A 17,244-nucleotide genomic window follows, 5' to 3' on the forward strand; every position below is an offset into this window, starting at 1 on the left:
GAGCGGCCGCAAAGAAAGGCGACTGACGATCAAACGTTTTTAAAAAGCCTTGGTTCTTTTTCATACTTTCAAATCATTTGAATAACGGCGATTGTGCCGTATCAAAACATGTGGTATTGAAAAGTACTGAAGTATTGAACTTTTTGACACCCTGAGTAGGTAGATCTACAAAATACAATACAAGTTAGCATGATTGCACAGGTTAGAAGTAAACATAATGGTAAAAGTAAAAGGGGGATCTTAGACATGATCATCCAAAATCCTCTTCTTCAATCTGCAGGCTCATTTAAAGTGTCTAATTATGTTTCTTGATTATTAGGCAAAAAAAAGCATAATGATGTAGGTCAGTCTTTCGATTTGACTTTCACACCTCCACTTCACCTGTGGCCCCTGACCCAATGTCACTGCACACAATGCAACCCTCGAGGCTCTGTTCTAATGCTCTCTGAGTCTGACACACGTGGGCCTTCCTGTCCGTCTATTTGACTGACAGCCGCGGCATAATAAATAAGTCAGATGGCTGCTCTGGGCTGTGCTGTGTCTGTCAAGGCTGAACTTTTCCCTTTAGCTGTGTTAGCTACTTACACTACATGTTTAGAAATCAGTCACTCCTCTATGTTAATTTATAAAGAACCAAATTACAACTGAAGTTATCCCCTAACACTTTCTATAAAGAGCAGGTGTAGACTCTACTATTTGTCCTATAAAGTTAAAGTTAGAATAAAGTTCTGCACCAATACCCACATAGCACATTTCCTGACTGTCAACTATGAATCGCACACAAAAAAAACCTTCAACAGGGCACAGCAGAGATCCCACCTAAGAAGAACAAACACTGTGCTACCATGGCTAATGAAGCACGGGAGGCCTGTGAAAGCTTGCATTAAACATGAGCCATGGAAAGGTGCCGTACACGAGAACTTTGTGCTTGTTTTCTTTAAATCACTGTCAGCTCTGAAGAGTGAGAGAGTCCTATGAAGGCCTCCAATCATAGACCTACACTCCAGATAAGAACGTCTACCTTTTTAACTGAAACTACTTTCTCCTCCTGAATGCCTAAAATTCTTATCGCTCATCTATCCGTTCTTTAAACTCCCTCAAGTCGTCACTTCACACATCCTTTATTCTCCGTTTTCATTCCGCTCTCCTTTCCCAGTGGCCTCATTTCTTACCCTCGATGTTCTTGGCAGGTTTGTAGGCATCGTTTTTTACAATCATCTTGATCAGGTTCATGCATTGAACGATGAAGCGTTCGAAGGTGACTCCCTCGCCTGCAGGTGTGAATACATAGCTGACGGCAAATTCGAGGGAACGCTGGATCAGCGGTATAAACGCACAGGGATGGCACTCCAGGAAATCTAACAGCTACATGGAGAGAAGGAGAGAGAGTACAGGTACAGAAGAGGACAAACAGAGAAAAAAAAAAAAGAGTTAAGAGACAATTAAATACTTTGATTAGTTTGCGAGTTCTCACAAAATAGTCACCATTGTAACAATTATTAATCATGAAACATTCAACTTACAACTTTGGTGTACAGTATGATCATCTTCTCCAGCTTTTCTCTACATGTGCTATCTGGGCCAATCTGTCGACCTGAAACACAAATTTAAAAAAATACAGCACCCACATGCTATTATCAGCATGTGTTAGTATAAATACAGTCTACTCAGTTTAAATCTGAGTTATCGAGCTAATTGAGTTCATAATTTGTTAGAGAATGCTGAAACTAAATGATATCAGTGAGGCTAGTGTGTATACTCATAACGACCAGCTGGAGCCTAAAAGAAGCCCTTAGCTCCTTTACTAGCTTCATGCAGTCAGAATGAGCATCTTTATCTAAGCTTTTGAACAAACCAAAATTTGGATAAAATGGTTTGACATGTAAGAAAAATATCCTTAATCCCTTCCTTCGAAACATTTTTTCACTCTGCATTAAACAAGACCACCTCCGAAAGACCGCGCTTAATGCTAAGCTAAGCTAACAGTCTTCTTGTTCAAGCAGACTTATATGTAATACTAGACCTTTAGTACTAATGACAAGTTTGGATCTATAGATACATTAATTATGAAGAAGAACAAAAGCGATTAGTGCTGTTTATTAATTGGGACATTTAAAGTGAATCCTGATACACTGGTAGAACAGCAGCAAGCTGTATGAGCTCTCCATTTATAACCCCTTTTACACCTCCTTCATTTCTGTTTGCAGGTTCTTCATATAAATACAAAATCTAAAGGCGAGGGACCAAATGGTATTGGAAGTGTTCTGGTTTTCCTTCGTAGCCTGAATGGTATCGTCCACTAGCATTCAGCAGGAATTGGTTGTATGCAGGAACGCGGTTAGTATCCACCGTAATGCAATCCTGGAACACATCAGCTGTCACCCAAGAACGATTTAGCACAGGGGCTTTCCCAAACCTGTGTCGAGAGCTGGAGATAAATTAAACCTCCGAACAGCCAATGAGAGAGATTCCTCTCACTGAGCCGGACACACCGCAAAAACTAGGGTGACAATCGCTCACCTACGGTCCAACTAGGACCAGCAGCCAAAGATTTCCTTGGTGTGTCAGGGCCTTTACATCCAGAGGCTTTATCAGCATCAGACAAGATTTTGAGTCACTTCATGAAGCCCACGTAAGAAACAACTCTTTTTAATTTGAGGATAATAAGATGTCAAAGTGATAAGTAATTTAAAAGGAGACCTTCAAAGTATAACATTCAGCATTAGATGACACTGTTAATGTGCATCTGATGTTGACAGCTAATGAAGGACTCATTGTAAAGGGTAAATGGTTTGAACTCATTGAACTCATAGAAAAATAAAATCATAAAAAAAAATATGATTAAGTAATGTGCAGACACGAATCAACATTAGCCCCATTTAGTAGAAGAAACTTTTCTCTTTGAGATCCAATGCCCTCTTGACCTTGGCGGTCCCTCAGGTCTACTACAAGAATTGTTGTATTTAATTAAGTACCATAATAAAAAGAGCTTCAAAAATGACCATGGATGACTCACTCTCTCTGATGTAAATTTTGCCTCCATAAAACCACTCATGATGCTCGAGACTATAAAGATGCCTGGTGTAGTTTACTTCCTTGTCATCCTCATTGATGAAATCGGCATGGACCGTAACCCTCTCTGCCATTGCAGATTTTGCAAAGGGTCATCTTTCCCTTTTTCCCCCTACACCGCACACCATTCGTTTCTATCAGCAACTACAAATTCGAAGTGACACTGGAATAATTACAAATTAACTGGCTCAAGTTTGCTTTGTCTTGCTTCTTTTAGATTGTATACGGACCAGAGATCATGGAAATTGAAGCACAGCACATTGAATTTATTGACATTCTGCCCATGCCATTGTTTCCTTGTTAGAAGGAGCTGACAGCTGGTAATGCAAGCCGATGTTGTGTGAAGTCATCAAAGACTGAGAGGCCATGTAGTGGAATAAATAAAAGTGGATATATGGAGAGATAGATAAGTAAACAAACACAGAAAAGATCACTGAAACTGAAGGATATTTACTTTTTTCTGAAAGGCAAAAAAAAAACAAGTGAAACAATGTGCTGTCAGACAGAAATAGATCGGTGCCTTCAGTCGGGGGACAAACATTTTAACAAGAAAGAGCCGGACATCTGAATGGTCCACAAAGACTTTCCAAAAAAACACCTGTTTATATAGCTGAACTTATCAGTCTGTGCAGAGCTGATATTTCTCTCTAGCCTGGCTGTGAGCTGCCTGTCTGTTCCCTCTATCTGCCAGGCCCAAATACCAACAGGACCCTGACCCTGTCTACATTGCCATCAGCAGAGTAAATATTGGAATTGATAGTAGTTGCTGATATCTTTAATGATACTTTTTGTTACTATCTGCTGCTATGGCAGCTCATGGAGTCAGACCTGAAAGTTATCTCAACCCAACTTGGTGTTGTTGTGGAAAAACTTCTAAAGAAAGAGAATAAAGGGACCATTGGACAGTGAGATCTGACAGGGGAGAGTGAGCTGATATATCTTGTACTGCTGTCAATCAAAGAGTTTTCTCAGATGGGATTTTACAGCACAGGAACTTCCCTGTGGTGCCAACATCTGACTCAACCAAAGTAGCCTGGGACTTAAACTGGCTGCTGTTGCCAAATTTCTGACGCTGAAAAAGTTCTACATCTGGTGGCAGCACCCCATGGGGACAGAGTTTGCAGCCCTTAATGTCACTGGCTGTTGTAATATTAACACCATGGCTGCTTTAACTCTAGTACAGCTTCACTCGCACAAGAAGACAAACTCTACCAGTCTCCAGAATCAATACTAAGAAAAGAGATCTACAGCGATGTTTAATGACTTAACATGGAAAGTGGTTTTGGAAAATGGCGCCTCAATCCAAAAAATTCCAATTGGCAGAGGGCACTGTTCGTTATCCCCACAATGATAAACCACATCTTCCTCAATTTGTCCTCCTCCTTGTCTGTCCTTCCATAGTCATCACACTAGCTACATTTGTAGCGACCACCAAATTGACAGAAACTTAAGGTTAATTTGGACTGGCCAATTGTTGTGAATGCATCGCCCTTGAGTCCTGACCTCAAACAAATTGGTGTCAAGTGTGAATGCATTGTGTATATGTGTAAAACGTTTGATCTTTAATTATTTGCTTTAGGAAGTATTGAGGCGAGTATATTGCATCCATCATATTGTGAGGACAATGATAATATAGTTTATTGTACTTTCTACTTGACTCCTGTTTATTCGAAGTGGTACAAGTCATTTCTTTAGTTTGGTTTGTTTCATGATAGTGGCCAGGTGTTATAAATGTATTTGTCTTCAACACAACTTAAACCAAGGCAGTATATCTCTCTGACCAATAGGTTGTCAGTGGAGTGTTTACCAAGCACTTTGATTCACAAATGATATAAATGGAGGGAAAGAGGGGTGAGATTACTCAAGACAGTTTTGTTGCTTGAGTTTTATATTCCCGTTTTCTAGAGCGGGATGAGGTCACCAAAGAAGTTTTGTCACATTGACGCAAAGTGTCTTTAGCATTTTCTTGGAAGGCCTAACAAATTCAAAAAGTCTGCCTCATAACTTTAAATCAATCTAAAAGAGACCAACTTGGGCTAAAAGCTCCTCTGATTGGCAATGATTTAGATGACAAACTCTTGATATGGATGAAAAGGATGACTCAGCCTGAACCTTTTAATTTGGACACCTAGATGATGCGATCATGAGACCAAGGCTCAAACTCAAGTATTTTAGACTTTTAAGTAGATGCCTTCTGCATGCATTAGATCAAGCACCCGTAACAGAGTTTGTTTACTGAAGGGAAAAGCCTTGGATCAGAGATTGAAGACAGAGAAAGAGACGAGTACTCACAGCATTCCAAGAACTGTTTTAGCCTTTCAAACACCGCATTCAGGAAACCCTGAAAAGGAGGAGATGAAGAGAGGGTGAGATAAAGTTTAATCTCTTTGACATTTCTGCAGCTGAATCCCTCATGATTGCTTCATCTGTATTGCCCAGAAGCAGATATATTAACAAGGGAATAACTTAAGTGTGTGTGCGTGGATGTGTGCGTGGGCACACTTGCCTCTGTACTCAGGAGTCTAAATAAAAGTGCCAGCTACACAGTATGAAAGAGAATCAATTTTCTGTAGCCTGGTGTAGACGCAGCTTAGCATAGGAAATTAGATGATAGATCGAGATGGAATCGGTTTAGTTCTGCATTAATGTTCAGCCATGAGATCAACAGCAGTGCCATTAATCACACATCCAGCCAACAAAGCCGAGCCACAAACTATCACAGCTAACAGAGTTAGTGTAGAAAGAGGGGGTCACATGCGGCGCAGAGAAGAAAAAGGTGGGAGATGATGGAGAACAGAGTTCGCGGCAGGCGTTTGTTAATCTATTGGTGGGATTTAGATAAATACGAGGAAGAAAAGCAGAGGATAGAAAAGGAGGGGAAAATACTTCAACAGAGCATGCAGGAAATTAGAAGCGACTAATGCAAAAACCGGGTGCTGCAAAATAGACATTTTCAGCTCAATCAGTCATGATGAACGGGCTGTGACAGCTAAAGAGGAGGAGGAAGAGGGGCTGATGGCACGTTTGGGAAAGAGTACACAAGGATGAAGTGAGAAGAAAATGAATGTCAGGAAAATGGATTGAGGCGTTGGAAAAAAAGGGTGGGAAAAGGGAGACAGAGAGGTGGGCATCAAATGGGCATGTCAGAAGTAGTGTGAGAAGTAGTTTGTAAAGGGAGAGGAGAGGAGTAAACAGAACAAAAGACTTCTTCTGAGACAGGATCCAAAGGAGGTTGCAATAGAGTGGCAATGTCAAACTACAATCTGGTGAATATTTCAGCTGTGTGGAGCCAAGATTATGTGTTCAAACTCGCTCCGGATTTAGAAGCTGTGGTGGATTTTGTATTTAGCTTATAAATCAGAGATACACTGAATCCAATATTTTCCATCTGTGACGGAATATCTTTGAACAGTGATGGATGGAATCTGAAGACATCATTTTGAGACCATCGAATACTGAGGGTGACCCACCATACCATTTAGTACTTCTCACAGAGCAATTCAATATGCAGGAAAATCCTGCACAAATTCACAACAATGTTGACAATGTCCCTGTTTGACACCGAGCAAACGTTTGCTTAGTCGTGTACAGGACAGTCTGGCCAGAGAAGCGGCATCAGTTTGGATCAAATGCACACCAGCTCACACTCTCTCTCTCTCCCCAACACATGTGAATTAAGGCAGGTGTGCAGTGAATAGTGGGGGATACTGTTAGACAACGGATCATTGTAACGTACACAAATAAAGCTCACATACCACCGTCATGGCTTCTTCCACATGAAAAACTTTGGTCGTCAAAACAACAGCAAGACAACATATGCCTGACCAAGGGTTTAAGGATGTGTGTGCAGTGTGCATAGCTGTGTTTTGTCAGAATTTGGGAGAGCCTCAGCTGCTTAGGGTTTAATGCAGGTGGTGTGCGAGCCAGCGCTAGCAACATAGCAATAAACATCAGCAATATAATTTTATTTATAAAGCAAATTACATTTAACTTGAATGTACTTTACATTGAGCATACGTGGGCTACCTTCCTAGCACCACAGTAACTGAGCATAGCATTAGCTATTAGCTGGGAAGCTGCCAATGTTTGTCAAACTAAAGTATTACTGCAGCTCCACAGTAACGTGTGCCGAGGGTATTGGGCATGTAGATGTTGCTTGAACAGGTGTTCACTTTAATTCTAACAACACAGTAAGGAGGCTGAACAAGAGGCGTGAGTTTATTGTTTGAGTAGGGATGTGCATTTCATATTACTATCCCTAAGTCAATGGCAGTAATTGGAAAAAAAAAAATCAGATATTTAGCATTGACTCAATTTCTCAAAAACAGAACAGGATATGGTTTTGATTTCTAACTTGATGCTTTTCAGTGTTAAATTATGTTGTGTTGAATGTAGGAGTAGGTATGTATTTCTACACCGACTCAAATAATGCCATCTCCTGGAGTTTTTAGGAGACCAAGGGAAACGTCCTCTTGGTTGAGTACCCCTTTAAATGCCTTGGTGTTCCTTGTAATCTGTTTGACTTCCCGATTAAGGGTTGATGCCAAAACACGTCAAACTGTTTAGTTTTTTTTTTTTTGGGGGGGGTCCACATGACCATGCTGTGAAATAAAGGCCCTTTTATGTAACATCATGTAATTTCAATTTGATTTGAAAGAGTGCCCTGTAGTTTTTCTATAACTGCTTGATCCCCAATCCAAAGAGCACCTCAAACACTTTTCAAAGTCCAGACAGCACTCCTTCCTATCAGTTTTAGAAGCCCCTAATGACCTTTTTTTGTTTGCCAATTCTTAATAGAATGGGGCCGAAGATTGACTTGAGGAAAACAAAAAAACAATTGAGAAGTTAACACAAACGACGTATGTTACGAAAACATTTCTTCTGGCATTGTGCATAAAGCTGTTTTGATTCTGGAATTCGACCTGGTGACAGACTTTAAAGGAGCAATATGAAACTATGACACCTAGCATTTTAAATAGGAATTGCAGTCAAATTCAAACGATTTGAGAGAGCTGTCTGCCCTCCGACCCCTCCTCTCTAAAGTCGATGGACGCGCAGGTTGCCATGTTCCATGTCATGCTTCAGTAGTGACACATTAACCAGCTCCGCATTGGTCTTGAAACCTTTCTGCGCTCTAAATTCTCTCCATTTTTCAAAAGCATCTCCAATATGTATCCTAAAGTTTTACCACATTACTGCTCATGGAGCTTATTAGACAAATGCAGAGCCTTTTTAGGTAATATCACTTCTACCTGAACCAGTTAGCTTGCCCGCTTCCATCACTGCAAAACCTGTTGGTTTGCCGTGATAACTGCTCTCATATTTGGCAAACCAAGGGGGGTCCAAAACGTGTGGCTTAAAACTGCCTACCTTCTCTGGTCAAAACTTTAACAAACCATTCTTAACCGGAATCAAAACTTAGGAGGTCATGCTGGCCGGTGCACAAGAGAAGCCAGCACATCAACATAGCATGTTTCCTTAATGTCTGATGATATAGTGATGTCATTTTATGATTTAATCCAGTAGATATCTTACATATTGCTCCTTTAAGATTAACTATAAAGAAAAAAGTGAAGATTCATCATGATGGTCTAGTTTGCTTATGGAGGTCAAACAGAGGCATCAGTTTTAAATTGAGACAGTTTCATAACCAGTTAAGAATTCTCCACAGAAGGTCTGAATATACTTTCACTACCCTTATCTGTCTCACACTGCCTGTTCCTAATAACAACAAAACCTTATTTGCTTCAGGTTATGAAAGCAGACGCTAGACACATCCAAATTGAAATCTGACTCTGAACACTGTTTATCATTATGTGCGAGACAACAGGAGCAAACACTGCTATTGGGAAGGTACAAAGAGAAACAACTGAACTACAGAAACCTCTGATATCAATCTGAGACTGCTGAGTGAATGACTTCAGTTTTTCTGCATCAATAAAGAAGCCAAAGGAAGGCTGCGAGAAGCTACAAGCTTGGCTTTATTTACAAGATTACACCAAATTATGTTATTAGCAGTATATTGAATCTTAAAAATGTGTTCCAGGCATGTTTTAGAAACATTAAAATGCTCAGCTTTGAAAAATAATGCGAGTCAAAAAGAGGGTAACCAATGACATTCGGAACTCCTTTTTTCCTCTTGAAAATTACCACAATTAATAAACATCCAAATAAATTTGATTCAAAGGTTTTACTACAACAAGAAACCAACTTTAATGAAAATAATGAGTTAAGCGTTAAATAGTAGTAGGTGCAACTAATAATTCACTCATTGGGAGGGACAGTGTTAACTATTATACCAGCAAATACATCTAAACAAGAGATCCTAACTGCAAACCGTTACCACTGATCACTGAGTGGAATAACAAGGGACAGCTCAAGGCTAATGATATTCTAATGGGACTATTTGAACCATCACACAGCCCACAAGGTCAAAGCTGCATCATTAGAGGAATAATAAAACACAGTCAGTGGAACTTCTGTCATCGAAGAATCAATTCAATGTGAAAAAAAGAATCAATGAATTATCCCAAGATCTGCAGACACAGTGTTTTAAATTTGTATTTTGTTCAATAAAGTGAAGAAATTTTTTTTTTAATATGTTTTTTATTATTTCTGTATTACTTGTACAACCATTTGCCTCCAGGCTGCTTTTCCAAACTGCAATGAAGGGGATCAGTGTTTCTGTTCCACTGATTTGATTTCAAACGTAAAAAAAAGATAATTGTCCTTTTATTTTTTATATTTGTTGTAATACCCTGTTAGATCGTTTATTTGTAATGTATCCAAGCATTTCCCTTATTATAGACCGGGCTGTTTGATTTAGTTACTTCTCAGTAGCTAACTCTAATGTGGACATTTGTGGATATAACAAGCGCAATCAAAGATTATTGTACTTAAACATATAAAGATAAAAATGCAGTTTCCAAAAGTCATTTAAATGTTCCTACTAATAGTTCTTGCTTACCTCCTTTATTATTACTCCCTCAAGCATTGCCACTCTTTCAACAGACCTCGGCTGACCAAACTGCCTAAAGTCAGTCAGACTATGCAGCTTGAATTCAGAAAACAGGGCCTGTTTATGCAAATGACTCTGTTAACTCTGAGCCATGAGAGAGTCCACAGTCCTTCCAAAAGGCACACTGAAAATTTCCTCTCCTCTTTTTTCTCACCACAGAGATTTAAATGAAATTGAATTACCAGTTTCATGGTGATGAGCTCTCTTCGCGCTGAGGATGGGGGAAAGGAGCTAATACAAAACTTGTGACTCTTTGAACTGAGACAAAGCTGAAGGCACTTTCGATCTTCGTGGCCGTCCACATTTTGCACGCTATGATTGTAGCCATTTTTCAACTCAAAAACAACCAACAGCAAATATATCATTTTTTCAAAAAGACGAGAGGCCGTATGGGCGGCCACTGCTGAAAACAAATGACTCACCATCACTTCCATATTCTGTTGGGGCTCTTGAAATCCATGGACTGTCAACTTGCGAAGCACTGAAGAGGCAGAAAGAAGAAGAATGTGTTCAGAAAAGTTTTGAATTGAAAATCAGACATTTAAAAAAGTTATCTGTAGTATCTCTGATACTACATTTACCATTATTACTGGCATTGTAGCTCTAAATCTATTTTATTCACTGCTGTTGCTCTGTTTGTTTCTATCATGCTTCTGCATGTCCCTCTATCCCATTATCAAAACTCAACAGTTTCGGCAAAATGGCTGTTTCTCATGAGTCTGGTCCTGCTCAAGGTTTCTGCCTGTCTAAACGCACTTTTCCTTCACCACTGTTACTTTGCTAAATGTTGTTAAGTGCTGTGCTTATGGTCGATTAATGTTGGCTTGTAAATAATGTAACGAAGAGTATGGTCTTTGTGAAGCGTCTTGAGATAACATTTGTCATGAAACGCTGCTATAACAATAAAGATTGATAGATAATCACATTTTAAGCCAACGGTATGCTTTTTTTTGTTGTTGTTATATAACCCGTTGTGATCCATTTGCCAGTCTCATCATAAAAGATAATTATACTGCTCTGAATGTCATGCAGTAGTGTCTGTATGAGCATGTGTGAGTTTGCGTGTCTGCAAATGTTGCTACCTTTCAGAGAGAGCAGAGTCCTCTCCAGTGAGCTGAGCGCTGCAGCCTCATCTCTGGCATAGATCTGCTGCAGGAAGCAGTCCGTGTGATGGCTCCACAGGGAACATGCAAAGCTGTAGATGCCCGACGCCAGCTGTGGACATAAACAGTGCAGTCAATCACACAGGGATAGATCATTCTGGATCAGTGGTCACCTTTTAACAGCGGGCATTTGAGGTGAGTCGGAGGTAAGAGATGCCAGACTGTCAGCCATTTCCACGTTATACACCAACACAAGACAAATATAGACGAGGGAAGAAAAGAGGGACCCTGGAGTACCATTGCTATTTTAACAGCAAATGCACTTCCTTTTACCACCACTGATATAACATTATTCAGGCCCAAGCCTATTACATTTTCCATGAAGGCACGCTCCTTAGAAGCAAACACTGTAATTCAAAAAGTAGACAAAAATGCTCTAAGTGTCAACTACAGTGTCTAGGCTGAGAAGACATACCAGAAATATCAAACCACAGGATGATTCAGTTTATGTTTCTATAAAATGAGAAACAGATCACTGAAGAGGTAACATATAAGAGTAACTATTCAACACATTGAGGCGTCATGTGGGACAAAAGGTGTGAAAACTACACTCAAATGAGAAACAGGACTTTTACGCATTTTAGTTGATTTTATTTTTTAAATTAAGAGTTAAAATTATTGGAATCTGTATCGTTACATATTAGGGCTGGTTAAAAAATTTGATTCATCAATGCATTGCAATTATTATTTTCCCAATTCAATATCAATTCAGGGAAATCCTGAGATTGATTTTTTTCATTGTAATGACACCCCTCTCCACTGGGGGCACTGTGGGTGTTGTGAATTCAGGTCAGGCACAGTTGTGCAATTTACATATAGTTTTTGTCCATGCCATTACAGCAATGTTATGTTAATGCGATGATAAAATACATTTTTGAGTCAACTCAAATATTCCTACACTGCTGTAACTTTCAAAGTAATTCTCGCCCCCTGATTAAGGTAAAAACAAATATTGAAATAAGCCAGTGAATAATTCCAATCATAATTCTTCATAGAAAAAATAAAAATGAATATTTGACATCACAATACTGGGGTTTTTTTTTTTAACACTGAAAAGCCAAGTAGGAAAACTCTGAGCACCAGTGGTCGGGATGGTGACGTACTGCATGTCTGCTGAAAGAGGAAATCCTCACTTTGACAGCACAGCATCAGCTTTGATAGATTCTTTACAGAAAAAAACTGCAACACTGGCAAGTTTCTCGGCTCGGCATATTCCCCATTCCTCAGATCACAAACTAATCCAAAGCATTGAAATCTAAATAAGATGAAACAAGTTTAGGAAATAATCTCCATTTCTTTTTTTTGGGACTCTCTCTCCATTGGTGTTCAGTTTTCAGGCAATCAAATGACATGTGAGAAAGTGGTGTTGGTCTTATCATGTTTCAATAGGCTCCGAGTTCATTTAAACTATTGTGCATAGGAAGAAATCTGTTGGTTTTTTTTACATTTATTTTTGGGCTTTTTGTGCCTTCAATGGAGAGGCAGGACAGTGAACAGAGCCGGAAATCAGAGAGAGAGAGAGAGAGAGAGGGGAATGACATGCAGGAAAGGAGCCACAGGTGGGATTCGAACCTGGGCCGCCCGCTTGGAGGACCATAGCCTCCACAGCGCACCACCACTGCGCCACCAGCACCCCAGAAATAGGTTTTTACCATGACTAGATCAACAACTAGGAGATATAATTGGCCGGTGTACAATGTGGTGGTCACAAAACCAGAATTTCAAACACTAATACTATACAAGTGAAAATCAAATGATAACCATACATGCTCCAATACCACAGCAACAAGTAATACTTTTGAAATAAACAGAAAACAAAATACAAGACAAATGAAATGGCACCCATTTTGCAAGTAAACTTCTGCATAATGTTCAAATTGCAAAACTACATTGGCAACGTTTTGGTGCCTAACTTTGCCAAAGAATCAGAATCAGAATCTGTTTTTTTTGCCAGATGGAATTGGACTTGGTGTTTGGTGCAAAACAATGAGCAAAGCACTCAAGCAAAAATAGTAAGAAGCTATAAAACAGCAGAGCTCCTGCTGACAACTTACACAGAATAAGATAACATTTTAAAAAGCTATTAAACGTATAATAGAATATAAAACTATAAAAACACAAAATGTACAAAAGGTGCGGTGAAGGCGTTGTGCAGGTATGTGTATTATTTATTTACAGTGAAAATAACTTGTAGTATAAATCTCCTCAGTGTGCATGTAAACAGAATATATGAAAGTCCAGTAGGCGTAATGGGGCTTAATGAGAGTCTGTGTTATGCGAGGGGAGAAGGGGAGAGACATTATTGATGAGGCGGGCAGCAGAGGGGAAAGAAGCTGTTCTTGTGATGTGAGGTTTTGGTCCTGATAGACAGCAGCTTCTTTCCAGGATTGTATGCAGTTTAGACATTATCTTCAGTTGTTGTCCCCATAAAGAGTATAGACCCATTTTAAAGGATTCCCCAAAATATCACTCACATTAAAGTTCAACCAACCTGTGAATTTCAATAACCCACCACTGCGCTCTCTCTCTCTCTCCCATTTGTTTGAGGCAGCTGAAGATCTGTTTTTTTTGCTTTGGTACTTTTCGATACTATTGATTCATTCATAAAACACCAGAGTTGGTATTCTTTTACAACACTTTTTATTGCAAAGTATCTTAAGGATTTAAAGTTCTGACAACCTATGGTTAATGTTCAAAATGTACAGGACTTTTTTTAGCGTGCTCGCATTCTCACCACCTATTAATGAATTCTGTCAACGGTTTTTATAGTTGATGTGAAAGCTTACAGTTTTATCCTCCCTCCCTGTCAAGAGAAAATGCAGAAACTTCACGAGGTACCTTAAGACATGAGTCTGTATAATCATAAAAAAAATTAGGTTTCCTGCTAAATGTTTCTCTCTTGCCAGGCAGTTCTTTCCCCATCTTCACGCATGCAGACTAAACACAGGTATAAACATAGCTTCAATAAATAAACATATCCCATAGGTGTACAGTGTCACAGGCATGTGTTAAAGGTGTCACGAATAATTACAGTCTCAACTGAACCACAGACTGTAATTATAGCTTTAAAAAAAAACAAAGGTTCTGTAAATAACATTAAAATCAACTTTCTTCTACTACTTCAAATCAGGATTTAAAAACCTTGTAATAATTTAATCTGTAATTCCTCCTAGGAATAAACATTCAAAAGGGCTTTTTAGATAGGATGCAGTGACCGAAACAATACAGTAGCTCGGGAAACAAGAGCTTTCTTGCCGACTTACTTCCCGTAAGTCTTTAAACTCGAGCTCAGTAAAGTAAGACACTTGTTTGTTGTGATCTGAGCTACCCTCCTTTTGGACGCACGGAGGTGACGTCAGGGAGCGTTGCATTCATCTACATGATAGAGGGGATGGAAAGAAGGAAAAAAAATGGAGTTGATAAGTGTTCAGATATGATCAATAAAAACTTGATAAGCCTGGCCGAAGCCTGAGGGGCGGCTTTACAGAGATTGACTCAATTTACTGAACCGCATTATAAAGTCTCCCATGGCTGCTGGTGCTGCACTGCACTAAGGTTATCAAACTTTTTGGACTCCTGCAGGCTGGGAGGATGATAGCTTTATCCTGGAGGATATGTCGATGGTAAGCATATGGATGAAGAAGATGACATCTAGTATTGCACTGGAGAGACCGACTTGCATAACTAAAGGAAGGACAAAAGAATATGAAAACAAGTGGAAACATTTATGGGAGTTCTTTGGACATCAGAGCACACGATCCTCTAACAGTCACTGTGTTTCTAGTGCTTGTTTTGTTTTATTAAAAACTTTTACCCCAATATTTGGAGCCTATGACTTCTATTTGTAGTTGCAGCAGTGGTATCGAAACAGGCCATGAAATTGTCTGATACTGTTAGAAATCTAAGGTTAGAGGCACACTGTGACATTCTGAATGTCAAGGTGGCAAATAAATCAATTATAACCAACATAAACACATTGTGCAGTTAATTAAACTCCTTCTGGACTGGTTAATCTCGGGACGGTGTTCAATTGGATGGGACGGCGCTTCCTTCAGCTTGCTTTTCTGAAACTAGTTTCATACATGATTTTTTTTTTCCCGAGTGAACCCCTCCCTGTCCAACCATAAGCCCTAACACAACGTGGGGAAAAGAGCCACGGCCCCACCCTCTCAGGGAAGCTGTGTCTATGTGGATTAAAAGAGAGTGTCGCTGCGAGAGTACAACAGAAGGAGAACCGAAAAAACTTTCCAAAACAAAGAAAAGACTATCCGGATCAACTTTGACATGTTTATAATTTCTTACAATTGATCACAGAACCTTGTTTACAGATGTTTATTGGCATTCATCTGCTGCCGTCTCCGTCCCTGCTAGTGAAACCAGGACGGGAGGGACAAAGTGTGGAGACAGAAGGAGAGGTGGGAGGCTTAGAAGACAGCCTTTGTTTTGATCTGGAAATCTGCTCTGAAAAGTTCTGCTATAGGAGACAGTCCTACGCTGCACTAAAATACTTTATAAAAAAATCTACAGCAACATTTGCCACACCTGAAAAGACACCATAACTAGAAACTACTGAAGTCCCCTGACTGCACAGCACAGAGAGACTACAGCTCCATAAACTGTAACTTCATTACTGTGAGTAGACAACCTCAGCCTGCTCTCCCGACTATCGACAGTTATGGTTATATACTGTAGGTTTGCATGTTGTTAAAGTGGCATGGAAGAGGAAAGACGTGAGTAATGTAGCTGGCCAAAGTGAACAGGGAAACACATGACTTCCAGCTAATGGCTTTTGTGAATTATTCAAGAGGGAAATTCTAATGACTCTTAGAATCAATTATTTTTCTTATCCATGTGGTGACTTAGGGTGTGTGTGTATGTGTGTGTGTGACAACAGGGTGGCAAATTCCAAGAAAAGCAAACATTATCTTCATTTGATAAAGAGTGCAAAAAGTGAAGTTTATTCCTGCAGACAATCCGTACATGACCCATTCTGTGGGCTTCAGCTCCTCTACTTCTGTTGAACAGCACAAATCCAGAAGTTGGTTTTCACCTGTGCCATATAATATCTCTACACTAATGAAACTTTGAGAGTCACAAAAAGCAAACAACCTCAACATGCACAAGGTCTTTACAACAATGCTGCGTCTTTATGGCCCCCTTTCCAAAACGAATACAGGATTTACTCTGGGAAAATGCTGTGCCAATGTTCTTCAAGCTTGCTTTACATTCCTTTTGAAAACATTTGACAAGTTTTGACTTTCAAGTGACCATCTTGTCTTCCTTATATATCTTTTCCACAAGTATTTGATAAATTAATTTGCGGGATCAACGCAATAAATGTGTATATCTATATATCTCTACAGATCGAACATAGATCCAAGAGAGTTATCCATGATTTTTTTTCTTTCACTATACCAAGTCAGATCCCTTATATTTGTAAACTTACTTGAAAATCAACCTGATGCTGATAACGAAAAGATCTCTGTTTATGTGACGAAATTCAATCTTTTGAAGGCCATGTATTTTATATGGAAGTGGGGATAGCTAATGAAAATCGATTTGAGATCTGCTTTAAAGATTAATAAATATAACTTCTGTGTTAAGAGAATAGTATAACTATATTATATAATAAATAAAAGATAATATAACAAATAAACATGATTGACAGAATTTATCAGTAAATATGGTAACTGCTTGTGTCCGTCTGTGAACGTATTTATACTGTTCTTGTAAAGTATGGCACCTGAAAAATGTGAGTCGCTGAGCCATGAAACACAGGAGAGTATACAGTATATATGATATCCTGGGTGAACGATAGCAAATTATATCAGGCAGCCTGTTGGGATCAAGGTTGACGCTCCTGTGCTGTGATCCACATTGATACGGATACCCCTGAGTTACATGAAATCTGTCATCCTGTCTAACATGCTGCCGCTAAGCAAACCACAGTTAAACTGTAAGCCTGAGAACATGAAAGAATCCGGTTTGGTG

The 17,244-nt window shown here is 39.4% G+C and overlaps 1 protein-coding gene across 1 annotated transcript in view; it reads right to left on the reverse strand.

Annotated features, from left to right (window-relative positions):
* The window catches only part of ipo11 (importin 11), a 135,698-nt gene that overhangs the window by 99,493 nt on the left and 18,961 nt on the right, over nucleotides 1-17,244 (reverse strand). Inside the window, exons 6-10 of the mRNA XM_020646465.3 lie at nucleotides 11,173-11,305; nucleotides 10,513-10,571; nucleotides 5,365-5,413; nucleotides 1,524-1,594; nucleotides 1,173-1,365 (exon numbers count right to left, since the gene is read on the reverse strand). Of these exons, the coding sequence (XP_020502121.1) occupies nucleotides 1,173-1,365; nucleotides 1,524-1,594; nucleotides 5,365-5,413; nucleotides 10,513-10,571; nucleotides 11,173-11,305 (505 nt within the window). The remainder of the gene's footprint in view (nucleotides 1-1,172; nucleotides 1,366-1,523; nucleotides 1,595-5,364; nucleotides 5,414-10,512; nucleotides 10,572-11,172; nucleotides 11,306-17,244) is intronic.

Source organism: Labrus bergylta, chromosome 2 (assembly GCF_963930695.1).
Source record: "Labrus bergylta chromosome 2, fLabBer1.1, whole genome shotgun sequence".
NCBI classification, from domain to species: Eukaryota; Metazoa; Chordata; class Actinopteri; order Labriformes; family Labridae; genus Labrus; species Labrus bergylta.